Source organism: Montipora capricornis, chromosome 7, assembly GCF_036669925.1.
Source record: "Montipora capricornis isolate CH-2021 chromosome 7, ASM3666992v2, whole genome shotgun sequence".
Classification (NCBI taxonomy): Eukaryota; Metazoa; Cnidaria; class Anthozoa; order Scleractinia; family Acroporidae; genus Montipora; species Montipora capricornis.
The window spans coordinates 12738198-12750697 of record NC_090889.1 but is presented as its reverse complement, the minus strand read 5'-3'; the positions used below and the strand labels follow the sequence as shown (position 1 = coordinate 12750697).

The 12500-nt window shown below is 41.2% G+C and overlaps 2 protein-coding genes across 2 annotated transcripts in view; one reads left to right on the top strand and one right to left on the bottom strand.

Annotated features, from left to right (window-relative positions):
- LOC138058204 (uncharacterized) overlaps positions 1 to 5104 on the top strand; it is a 10221-nt gene extending 5117 nt beyond the window's left edge. The window contains exons 2-4 of the mRNA XM_068904109.1: positions 12 to 141; positions 3243 to 3569; positions 4273 to 5104. Of these exons, the coding sequence (XP_068760210.1) occupies positions 12 to 141; positions 3243 to 3569; positions 4273 to 4474 (659 nt within the window). The 3' untranslated portion in view covers positions 4475 to 5104. The remainder of the gene's footprint in view (positions 1 to 11; positions 142 to 3242; positions 3570 to 4272) is intronic.
- A 42-nt stretch (positions 5105 to 5146) lies between these two features.
- LOC138058193 (uncharacterized) overlaps positions 5147 to 12500 on the bottom strand; it is a 20193-nt gene continuing 12839 nt past the window's right edge. The window contains exons 4-6 of the mRNA XM_068904087.1: positions 11519 to 11654; positions 8869 to 9140; positions 5147 to 7737 (exon numbers count right to left, since the gene is read on the bottom strand). Of these exons, the coding sequence (XP_068760188.1) occupies positions 7426 to 7737; positions 8869 to 9140; positions 11519 to 11654 (720 nt within the window). The 3' untranslated portion in view covers positions 5147 to 7425. The remainder of the gene's footprint in view (positions 7738 to 8868; positions 9141 to 11518; positions 11655 to 12500) is intronic.

Sequence of the window (12500 nt, the reverse complement as noted above, 5' to 3'; positions counted from 1 at the left end):
TCCTTTGATAGATCTCCCAATGCCTGTGGCAGGTGTTGAAGTCATCGAGAGCAAATGCACCGAGGAACAATTTCAGGCTAAAGATAAAATGTGTGCACACACATTTCTGGAGAAAGTGATGAAACAGGGTGCAAATTGCAGGTAAGCGGTATCGCAAGAATGCACACAACATTCGTCAGTATAATATTAAAATCAGGAGCAGGTCATTTTCTGCAAGCACTACTGCGTGCCTCTTGCATGCACGGGTAGGATTGTTGTTTGCAACATACTTTTTTGTAGTTGGAGAAAGACTGTGCAAAAAGATGATATGGGGAGGCAGTGTGGCCCAGTGGTTAGGGCGCTAGCCTTGGGATCCGGAGATCCCGGGTTCGAGACCGGCTCTGACTACTCGTTGAATTTGATCCTGGTAGTCCATGGTTCAACTTCCCATCTGCACTTGTAAATAGCCAACTGGTTTGACTCCGGCCAGTTGGGATTCTTAACAGTTGTTGTTGTTGTTTCCTCCTGTTCCGTCGTTTCGTTGCTTGTGTTTCATTAGCCCTAAAAAGCCCCCAAGGAAAGCGGTAAATTAAGTGTATATTGTACTGTATTGTATGATTTGGCCATTCCTAATTTTACGCCTCCAGGAGCTCATCAAGGGGAGCCTCCATCTTCCATTCTTGCCTTAGGAGTTAACCCTTTCCCGAGTAGATTTATTTATAAAACGCCTGCCTTGGGAAATTCAGCACGCGTAATGTTGCATATGCCAATCTCCCTTGGGAAATTCAGCACGCCCACTGTTGCATACGCCAATCTCCTTTGGGAAATTCAGCACGCCCACTGTTGCATACACCAATCTCCCTTGGGAGATTCAGCACGCCCACTGTTGTAAAAGCCAATCAAAACAGAGCTATCTCAGCGTCAAGGGAAATATGATACTCTTTTGGGAAAGGGTTGACTGACTAGGAATTTCAACAGTTTTGTAAAGTAGCGGACATATTTCTGAAAGCACCGAACGTGACATTTTTCTGCGCCACAAAGCGTCTTGCGTACTTCCCCAAGTTATTTTTAAAATAGAACAACCAGAAACGCTGTTTCCGGAACCCAAGAACCAGTTTCCCAGGCAAGGCTGGAGTTCACTCAAATTCTCTTTAAAAGTAAGTAAAACAAAATTAATAATAAAAAATAAAACAAACCTCTCCAATATTGGCATCAAAGTACCCGACGTGGAATGGGAAACGACCGGACGAAATGTCCGGCCTACGGCCGGAAAGGAAAACCATGCGCGGCTTCGAGGGGTTCTTAAATCTGTGGAGTAGTGCGTTTGTCAGGGTTCGCGCTGGATTTTGCATATAAAATTCCAGGGGTATTCAAGGAGTTTTCAAGAACCAGAATTAAGTTTCCAAGGAGTGTTTGTAAGAAGATTTCTATTTCATACATCGTGTTTCAGTGTTTTCTTTGCTGAAAAAGCCTATCTTGATATTCTTTCCCACGCCCTGCGGGTTAAGTGCACGCACAGGCATTTCAATTTTTGCATTTAATGTTTTCCCAATAGGCAAATTTGGGCTCAATTTATGAAATGTCTCTTTAACTTAGTATGATGCAATGTCAACAATTTTCACCCACGCAAAATTTCAAGGAGCTTTCAAGTAGTTTCCCGCCAAATCCCTTTTTTCAAGAGCTTTTCAAGCGCTCTTGAAGTCCAAAATTAAATTCCAGGGCTTTTCAAGGACTTTAAGGAGTGTTTGTCCAACCACTCCTCCCACATTTATGATGTGGATAGGGGTGTATGCCATTCACTAAGTGCGCATCTGCATTGACTTGTGGTGATTCCTGACTATGATGTGGCAAAGAGATGTAAGAGGAGAAGACTGTACGCATGCGTAAAACGTGAATGATAGTATTTTCACTAGACCGCTAGCGGTTTGCAAAATCACTAAGTTGTCTAAATCACACGACGCCCAAGAGTCAGAGTCCTGTGACCGGGACTGCTACAGTAATTCCATTCATAATTAAGTAAAGTACGATCGTCCGGGTGAGTGTAGTCCTGAGAAGGACTGTTTGAGATGACATTGACTAAAGTGTCGACAACCTGACAAGACTTCCGCTCAGGATGACTTCTTCAAGATGACTCTTCAAGATGACTTCCGCTCAGGTTGTCGAAACGTCAGTTAATGTCATCTCAAACAGTCCTTCTCAGGACTACACTCACCCGGACGATCGTACTTTACTTAATTATGATATAACTCCTGGGTTCAAACCATTTACAAGTAATTCCATTGTTAAAAATTGAACAGATAATTGCAACTGGCACGTTTTTGAAAGGCCTTAGTGTGGCATGTTGACAGTCTCTTTGCCATAATGTCCAGAGAATTTTCCAGGCGTAAGAAACAAGCCATATTGTTGGGTCTCAAGATTCACAAAGCAATGTACACGTATAAATATGCGACAAAAGCAATGCATTCTAACCATAAACACAATAGGCCACTTTCAAAAATACCATAATACTCTTTGTTGGCCCTAAGCATTGTTTCCAGTTTCTCTTGGGACTTAAAATGGTCCCAATGCTTAGCTTATGTAAAAATTTGGATGGCAAAGAAAGAGTATTTTGGTATTAATTGGAAGTGGCCTCTAGAGCTGCATCTAAAATTGATGCATTGAAATAAAAAGAAAGTCTGAAGTGCTATACTGCTATGTGATCGAGATTTCAGAGATACGGTGTTTTCTTCTAAAAAAAAGTTTCAATTTTAATTGTCCTTGCGACTGGTACAAGAAAGGCCTCTTTTGCTTGGTCTGTCGGACGCGTGCGAAAAAAAACATGGCCGCGAGAAAAAGCTGCTCGGAGCATCCGGATTTTATCCCAGCATCCTGGCACCACATCACCAACGACAAATGTATATCTCTTTGTTCAGACCGGTGCTAGTAATGATAAATAGAACTGTTTTCAATTGAGTGTCGAAAGTAATTAGAGAACTACTTTGGTTTTGCATTACTTCACTCAGTGATTGGTTCAAAGTTCTCAGCCGCGCCACTTTTTCAACCAATCGGAAGTGAAACCAAATCAATCGTGGCTCACCCGTGCACACTTTCCCGCGCTTTGTGTCGGCTGCGTGTAATGACTTCGAGTTTTGATTTGTTTACTGGATTGTCTCCGTCTTTTTTGATTGGCCAAAGTAATTACTTTGGTTTTGGTTTTACGACACTCATTTGCAAACCTCTCTAGCTTTTAATCGTGTTTCTTCTTTTTTTCTTTTCTTTTGCAGTGATGAGCTAAAGAAATTTAAGATGTGTTTCAAGAACTTCACTCTTGACTGCTATGGCAATTTTCTAACTTCATACCCCAATATGAGTATGGCTATGGGACGCATGGCTGACATTAAATCAATGGTGCATCACTTTGCGGGAATGATGTGTGGCATGCTCCATGGTCCTATAAATACCACAGGATTATCAGAGAAAATCAAGCACTTGCTGAAATGCAAACCGGAGTTTTATGATCAAGGCAAGACATGCGCAGAGCCTTTCTTCAGCAAGTTCAAGATGAATATGAACAATTCCAGTTCCCTTGGGAACATGCCCGAGCTGTGCCAGTAAGAAATCCATTTTCTAGCAAAAAAGCTAAAATAAATAAAAAATTCTTGACATAGAGCCGCCAGACAGTACTAGATTAATTCCATATCTGATATGAGATGTTGTGATACTCTTCGATAATTAGACAAAAATACGGAACGTGAGTAACGCAATTCTGTTTCAACCGATGTATTCTTGTGCGAACGTGATTCCGAATACAAGTTCGTCGTTACGTGAAAGTGCATTTCTCATGCCCACAGAGATTTCCGCTTTTGCGCATGTCTGAGAGTCAGAAGAGCTCAATCGAATCATGCGCAGACGCACGATCCCACGTGACTCTAGTGACAAGATTGAAAACGTACATTTGAAAGATACTCGACCATTAAACTTAGCGCGCACTCTCAGATACAACTTCTTTTCACTAGAGATGAGCAGGTTTGGTTCTTCCCAAGCACATTCTTTGTTTCAATTCCATTTACTCCTTACAATGGCTCCCTACTGCTTAAACGTAGTTGCAAGTTTTCTGTTGTACATTCCCTGCTTCGTAACCATGTCACTGAGTTGGGCTATCTTAAACGTTGCTATTGGAGTAATGTTGTTCGCTTTTGTATTTAAGACGATTGGTCGTGTTCTTCCTATATTGCCTGTTCAGTGTAGTCTGTCGCAAAACGCATTGACAAAGCAAGTAATTGCTTTAATAGCTTTCTCCTTATTTTATCGCAGTTCTTTCAAGAAGGCAAAAAAGTGCAACGGAGACTTGATGAAGAAGCATTGTTCTCACAACAAGCCGCCGCCACTGGACAAGTTCAATCCATTCTGTCCTAACAAACAGGACCGCCCCGACCCCACATCTGGAGGCAACGAAAAAGCAATCATCAGTGGCGTACTCAGTTTAATTACCTTTGCTTTTTTTGGGCTGATGTAACATAATATCAACTTTGTACCCATACTTTTTCCCCTTTTCCAACGACTGAGACTGGTTCTGCAACCATTTCGACGGATGATTTAGGTTTTCATTTATTTTTCAGTTTGGGGGGGGGGGAGGGAGGGTATTCATTCAACCTTTTTACAGACTGACCCAGGGATAGAGTAAAAGATTAAGCCCGGTCCTCATGAGCAATTTTTATGTGACAATTTTATGTAGAAAATACATTGGATCGTGTAGATAGCACAACAAATGATTGTTGACAATTCGCTGTTAAGATGGTCAACAATGCCTTTGGACAGCGGCGACAAGGCGAGGTTGCCTGGTCGTTTTCCAATGGCGCTCACAAAGAGACAGAAATTTGCCATAATTTTATTTGACGAGTCGTCTACACGAGCAATTTTTTGGTATTTGACAATATTTTTTTATTTGTCACATAAAAGCTAACACTCAGCTTTTCAGCAAATACATTTGTCACAAAAATTGGCCAAATTTTCTTGCCTACACGAGCAAATAAAAATTGTCAGATAGAAATTGCTCGTGTAGACGGGGCTTTAGTTGCTAAATAACTAGGAAACCCAGGAATAAAATCGGAGAGGGCGCGGAGAATAACTGCTTTGGTTCAAAACCCTCTACCCTCTCCCCCCTCCCCCCTCTCAATGATTAAATGGTCCGTCCCCTGCTACTCTGTTTTGTTCCGTCACGCAACAACTATCGTTTTGAGAAAATTACTCATAATTCTTTCACCACGGTAGAAATATTTCTTCCACCTTTTTATAGAGTACTCTTAATTAGGTCGTTACGCAATGGTCTTTGAAGAGAAGAACCTAACAAACAAAAAGAGCATTGCGTGACAAAGAAAGTGATAGTTAAAGCAGAGACTAGTTCCAGAGTGTGTCGTTGTATGGGTACTTTTAAAAGTGACCAAAATTTGTATCCGTTTGGATAATGTAAAGGTATACTTTCTGTACCAAACTAAAGAAATTCAAAACGCCTTCTGTTTACTGTGACAAAATGGCTGATGCAAAGTAGAGGTGATATTGTCTTGCATTACTACCAATCAGAGTTAAGGGCTAAGACTAAATGTGTCTCGCTCGCGTGCACTTTCCCGCGCTTTACGTAGCGGCTGCATGTATTTGTTTGGTGCTATGATTGGCGCATGTGAATGTCCGCCTCTCTTTTGATTGGCTAAAGTTACGGCTTTGTTCTTTATTTTCACGCATTCAAATGCACAAAATGCACAAGTTTGACATCACAGCGACTATGTGCGCGTCCTAAATTAAAAACTACATTGCTTGCAACGTAATCGAGTGGGCTCTATAACACCAGAAGTGGCTGTAGATATAATCATCTGCTTCAATGTAAATTGTTTCATTATGACAGTTTTCTGGGGATGTCTGAAAACCGACCAATCTGGGTTTCGTTTAACTTACCTTTACTTGTTTCGAGTTTGCCTCTCTAAGCACTCGACTACACAAAACTAATTAGGAAGTTCAGACAAAAACAAGGCAAGGAAACGAACTTAAAATGCTGTATCGTAGAAAAGCGATAGTATAGTATATTACAAAATAATTAGGTTAGTATGCGCACTCTCATTAGTCAATAGCTGTGTTTAGATGCATGAGAGTATGCAAACACGGCTGTGAAATCACAAGAATTTTGATTAGTTATGTGTTGTCATACGCACGTTTTGACTGGCTGGTAGGAAATATGAGCGTGTATCAAGAAAATCTGTTTCAATCAAGAAGTGAAAAAAAAATTTCGGGGGAGGATTTTCCATGCAAGAAATTGTTTTCAACACGTTGCAAGCCTGAGAATTTAGCTTGTCATCACTTGTCACTCGTCATTTCGTTTATCCAATCAAATAAAGGACATTTGCCTGCCTTTTTGTGCTGTTTACATCTTTACACGCGCCCTACAGGACAGATGATGCATTTTTTTTAGGAAAACACTCTTACCAAACAAAGTTGAAGCAAAATAACACCTTTTTTTCTAGTGGAATAATAAATCTCTTATTCGATCATGGATGATTTAACATTTACTACTCGCGGACATTTTGCCCATTGCTCGTATTTTTCCTCGCCCCTGCGGGCCTCGGGAAAATACTGCGCAACTCGCAAAATATCCGCGCATATTATATGTTTAACCATCGAATAAAATGTATAGTATAGTATAGTATAGTATAGTATAGTATAGTATAGTATAGTATAGTATAGTAAGTGATATGTCTTAAATTTAACTATAGTATCCAATGACTCAAGGTCGTTGAGGTAAATATAGAGAATTAAAGATTTACAGTTAAAAGGGTAGATCAGTCCCTTTCCAGCTTCCAGTTGCTCATTTTGCGCACTTAACATGGCGATAAAGATGTCGGAACTACAAAGATAAACGCGAGAGAAGCAAGCTTGTCCTCTTAAACAAAAGTCTATTGCTTTGTGCAAACACGTTGTTTTTGTTCATGGTTACAAATACTATCACCAAAAAGTCATATGTAATTATTTGTACCCGTCCTTTCTAAAAGCGAATCCTATTGTTTGACCATTTCAGCCTTTACTAGAAAGCCGAGTATCAAAAGCCTTGAGTTTCCCCCCACTTTTTCTTGGTGTTTAATTCACAAAAAAATCAATCAATCGTTAGTGATACCTTAAATTTACAGAGTATTGTCTCACAATAGATTTACCTTCTACTCTTTTGCACTGCATTCAAATCAATGACTAGAAAGATTCAGTATCTTCTTTTGCGTGAAACGGCAAAGAAAAGGCTGGCCCTTGACATAAAAAGCAGGAAAAACCTCTTATTTTATTCTAACTTTCATTGCTATAGTTTGGCAAGTTGTTTGATATCTGTTGCCAAAAGACACGTTTCTTTTGTATCTGGCACAAAGCAAAATTTCAGCGTGGGCACGGTTTGCCTATTACCTAACGCGAACATAAAATCTCTAATAATCAAACCTATGGGAACTTTTGAGGAGGAGGCCCCATTCTAGCGAGAACTACTCTTCTGAAGACAACGTACACTACTAAAGCCCCAAGCAACAACCCTACCACAATGCACGCAATGGCTACCCCAGTAACCGCTCCTGAGGATAAACTACTCTTTTCTGGAATGGGTGCTGGCTTCTTGTTGCAGAGAGTTGACAAGTCGAATGCACTTTTGGCCGGGTAACGGCTTTCGAACGAGTAGAAGTTGAGGTTTAGTTCGTATTCAATTTTCGCAGTGGCGTTAATCGTTATGTTCCCTTCGATTGTAAGTTTGACCGGGACCTAAAAAGCGAGAAAAAAATGTTAATTAATGAACACAAAGCACTGAAAGTTTCCCACTTCAAAATGAGAGTCACGAGGACAATTCAGGCTTGTTTACACTGAGGACGCAAACGCAAAACAAGACGCAACCCAAGAAAACGGACGTTCACACGGTATACCCAACATCTGTGCGCTTAGAGGCTGCCGCGGTTCTCTCGGTCAACACCAGAAAAACGACCGCTCCCCGTCACCGAAACTGAAGTGTCATTTTTATAACCACTAGTGACCATTATCGTTTTCAAAACGCCTTTTAGAATTCTTCAGACATGTTGGACAGTACGTCGGTCACCGTCATTGTGACACGTTGAAGGGACTGTATGACGATATCTTCGGATATTTCAGGGAAATCGCTCTTCAAACAAAGAAATGGTGACATCTAGGTTAGCCCTCTGCTATGCTATTAAATTTCAAAAATGATAATCCCTTCGTCAAATCTCCAGCTTGCACAGCAGAGCACCAAGTGCTTTGCTAGCAATCTGATTATCAAAGTACATCGAATCAAATTTGGTGAGAGAGTAAAACACGGAGAACCCAGAGAAAACCCTTCGGAGCAGAGTGGAGGGCCAACAAACTTAACTCAAATATGTCTGTGGGCCAGGAATCGAGCCCGGGACAAATTGGTAGAATGCGCCAATTGTGATATTGTAGGTAAATTTCACCACCTGACTCGTGAATTCCACGTTAAATTTCACGCCAAAAACCGATATCGCACTATCGGTTTTTCGCGTGAAAATTAACATGGAATTCACGAGTCAGGTGGTGAAATTTTCCTTGAATCACATAGATTTTCAAAGATGAAGCCATTTAATTAATTTACCTATTGGCGAATGTTGCAGTATTCAATGCGCGCTAGAAAAGCCATTATATTTCAAAGAGCTGTCTCGAGGAAAATCTTCCTCATTTACGCCAGGTTTTCGCATTGTAAACGAACAGTTCTTTTCAATTTTTTGCCTCCGTAGCTATGAAACGCCACGGTGTAATATCGGTCAGGCTCGTTTTAAAGTCGCAACTCCACTCTGAATGTCTCGTCTTGACAGCCAATCAGATGGCGAGAATTCCCTTAGGTACACGCGATTCTAATATAAATCTCACCGGTTGAACTTCTAGGTTCTGTGTCCAGTTTACTCGAGTGAAGTACCATCGCCATATTGTTTTTTCCATGGTCTTTTCTGGCCAGTTAAAGCGTATCTGCTGCCACACATCGCATTTAATTCCTCTGGTTGATGTCCTCCCCTGGTAAAACGGTGTCGCATCGGGGTCCTCAAACAAGGTCAGTTTACCAAACGGTACATAGATCATGTAAAAGTCATCTTTTTCCAGCAGCATTGGCTTTGAGGTTATGTTTCCTTGGTCCTTGCAGCTACCTGTAATTCGTATTTAATAAGAATTCACTCGAAAAACCGATTTGATTTGATTTGCGTTAATTTGTTAATTTCAATTTACAGTGTCCCTAATTAGTGCTCCAGCGCTGGAAGACTGGACACTTAAAGTGCCACTATGACCAAAAAAAATCAATTTTTATTTATCTTTGGACTTCAAAACTATGTTAACTAAATACTAAGTGACCAAAGTTTTAAGCCTTGATTTAAAAAAGACACCTGTTTATTTTGCCGGGAATTTTCCCATTTAATGGTCCGTCATTAATAACTTTAAAATCTTGAGAGAGGTGGATCCAGGAGAAGATAACGTCAAAGACTCAATAGTTTAAGAATGCAATGCGTGTGTATGCGACTAAATTAATATGCAGAACGGGAATGTCAGGATTTCAGACTTTTAAACTCGTGTTTTGCATATATAACAAGCTGCGTTTACACGCTGAAATGGGCCAATTCCGAGTTGCTGTTTGCCTCGTTTTCGAAGTGAGTCTTGGTGCTCAACTATTGTAAAGGAAATGAGTTTGATTTGCGTAAGAATATGCAACTCATTTCCATTTGAATGGTTGTGCACCAGGACTCACTTTGAAACTGAGGAATACAGCAACTCGAAATGGGCTATCTTAAGCTAGCGAGTCAATGACGTCACTTTTCCCTAGATCCAACTCTCTGATGTCCAATCGGTCAGTTTGGAAAGCGAACAATGGCGGACCGTGGAATCCAAAACTTCCACTCAAAGTTAACAGCCTTTGGATAAAAATCAAAGCTCAAAATTTTGCCAGTTAAGTGTTCAGTAACCACACTTTCAGAATCTAAAGAAAAAAGAAAGTGATTTTTTTATCACAGTAGCACTTCAATTAAAGTTCCTTTCCTTTCCCCAAATGCTGCTCCCCGAGTAAGGATCGATAAACTGCTGCATTGAACCTGTCTTAATAGAACGATACCCTTTACCTTCACCTTATTGTTAGAAATAGGCAGGAAATGCTTAGATTTCAAAGGGACACTTCGTGTTGCCTATCAAAATTGGCCTTGCCTCTTAATACTTGCATTATGAGTGGTTTTCAATTGAGTGTCGAAAGTAATTTAAGAATTACCTTGGTTTTGCATTACTTCAGTCATTGATTGGTTCAAAGTTCACGCGCCACCTTTTCAACAAATCAGAAGTGAAACCAAAACCAATCGTAGCTTGCGCGTGCACATTTTCCCGCGCTTTGTGTCGGCTACGTGTAACTACTTCGAATTTTGATTGGTTTACTGGATTGTCTCCGTCCTTTTTGATTGGCCAAAGTAATTACTTTGGTTTTGGTTTTACGACAGTCCTTTGAAAACAGCTCTATGAGTAGGCCGGCAAGGTCAGGTCTCGTGTGCGGCAAATACATCTGAAACAGAGTGGTATTACGACCTAAAAATCAATTCTTCTTAATCTTTGAATTTCAAAACTATGTTAACTAAGCCTTGATTTTAAATAAAGACACCTGTTTATTTTAACTGGAATTTTCCTATTTGATGGTCCGTCCGCCATTACTAACATTAAAATCTTGGGTGAGCTGGATCGAGGAGAAAATGACCCGCTAGCACGGGAGTTTAGGGCTTTCAGACTTTCAAACTCGTGTTTCTCATATGTGGTAGGTAGGTAGGTAGGCAAAGTCTGCTACGAGCATAGAGGGCCCATCAGGCCGGCGCTTATCTCCGGTTTCTGTAGCATGAAGCGACTAGGAGTATTTCTAACCCCCCTGGATGGGATGTCCATCGCAGGGTTACCCCCAGCATTAGATTCGCCGGTACCCATTTACACACCTGGGTGGAGAGAGGCACCGTGAGAGTAAAGTATCTTGCTCAAGAACACAAAACAATGTCCCCGGCCAGGACCGGACCCCGGACTACTCGATCCGGAGTCGAGCGCACTAACCATGAGGCCACCGCGCCTCCCACCTCCTCCTCATATATAATAAGCTGCATTTACACGCTGAAGTTTTACGCTTGTGAGTAAATGACGTCACTTTTTCCTCTGAGGTCCAATCGGTCAGTTTTGAACGTGAGTAATGGCGGACTTTGAAGTCTACAAAGAGTAAACAGCCTTATAATAAAAATAAAAGCTCAAAATTTTGCCAGTCAGGTGTTACGCACACTCACTTTCAAAATCTGAGAAAAAAAAAATGAAGTGATTTTTTATTATAGTGGCCTTTTAAGCATTCTGTTTACACGAAACGGCCACATTCAGGATGAAAGTTTGATTACAATAACACGAATTTATATTTTGAGATGACGTTCTCGTTGCCGTCGCCGTCGTCGTTGCTGCTTCAGTTCTCTATTAATTCCTATAAAAGCTTGGCAAATGACAATGAAATGCCAAACCAAGCTGTTGTCACCTGTTTGTCTGTCATAAATGGTACTACTATTCGTTTTGAAGTCCAGGATACGGGATCTCGACCCAGCTTCTTTAGTTGCGCTCGAATGGCGATCATAATCCACTCTGTAGTGATGTTTGTCCAGGTCATAATACTCCTACGGAGAAGGGAAATGGGTAAGGCACCACAAGACATGTAAACACTAAAATAGCTTTATAAGCAATAGAAAATAAAGAGACAGGGAGAAAGAGTAGGGGATAGAATGACTGCGATTTGAGAATTTCACAAAAATTATTTTTGGAAAGCAAAAGCGACGACGCAATGGACCTTATTCGCGCGGCGGCCACATTGGCCATAGACAACAGTTTTCGTATTTCGAGCCTCGAGTTGACATGTTTGGGAACGAGTTTCAATGTAGGCTCAGTCTCCAGCCGTGGGTGTCTCGGTGCGCCCGCAATCCTCCCCACCACGGGAGGATCGCGGGCGCACCGAGACACCCACGGCTGGAGACTGAGCCTAGTTTCAGTGGGGCAAATCAAAAGTTTCCAATCCCTCAGAATTCAACATAGCCGCCGCGTGATTAGGAAGGACAACACCCACGGCCATCCTTCAAAATGAATTACACGACGCAATATCCCATTATAATATGAAAAGCTTACCGCTGTAAAAAGAATGAAAACAGGCAGAATTAGAGCTTTAAGTCGGTTTACACTACACTACAGAAATTTTTTGGCACGGCTCGGGTGAAATTGGCACGGGTTCCAAAAGAAAAAGGTTCGGCTCGGATAAAATTTGCAGTGTAAACAACCTGTCAGTACCAAATTTCATCCGTGCCGAACCAAAATTCTTACCCGTGCTGGGACCTTCGACGAGGTAGTCCGAGCACGGGTAAAAATGGCATGGGTGCTGAAAAAATACCGGTAGGCACGGTTCGGATAAAACAAGTAGTGTAAACACTTTAAAGGGCCAAATTTGAGCCTTAATTCATATAGGATAGCGTTTT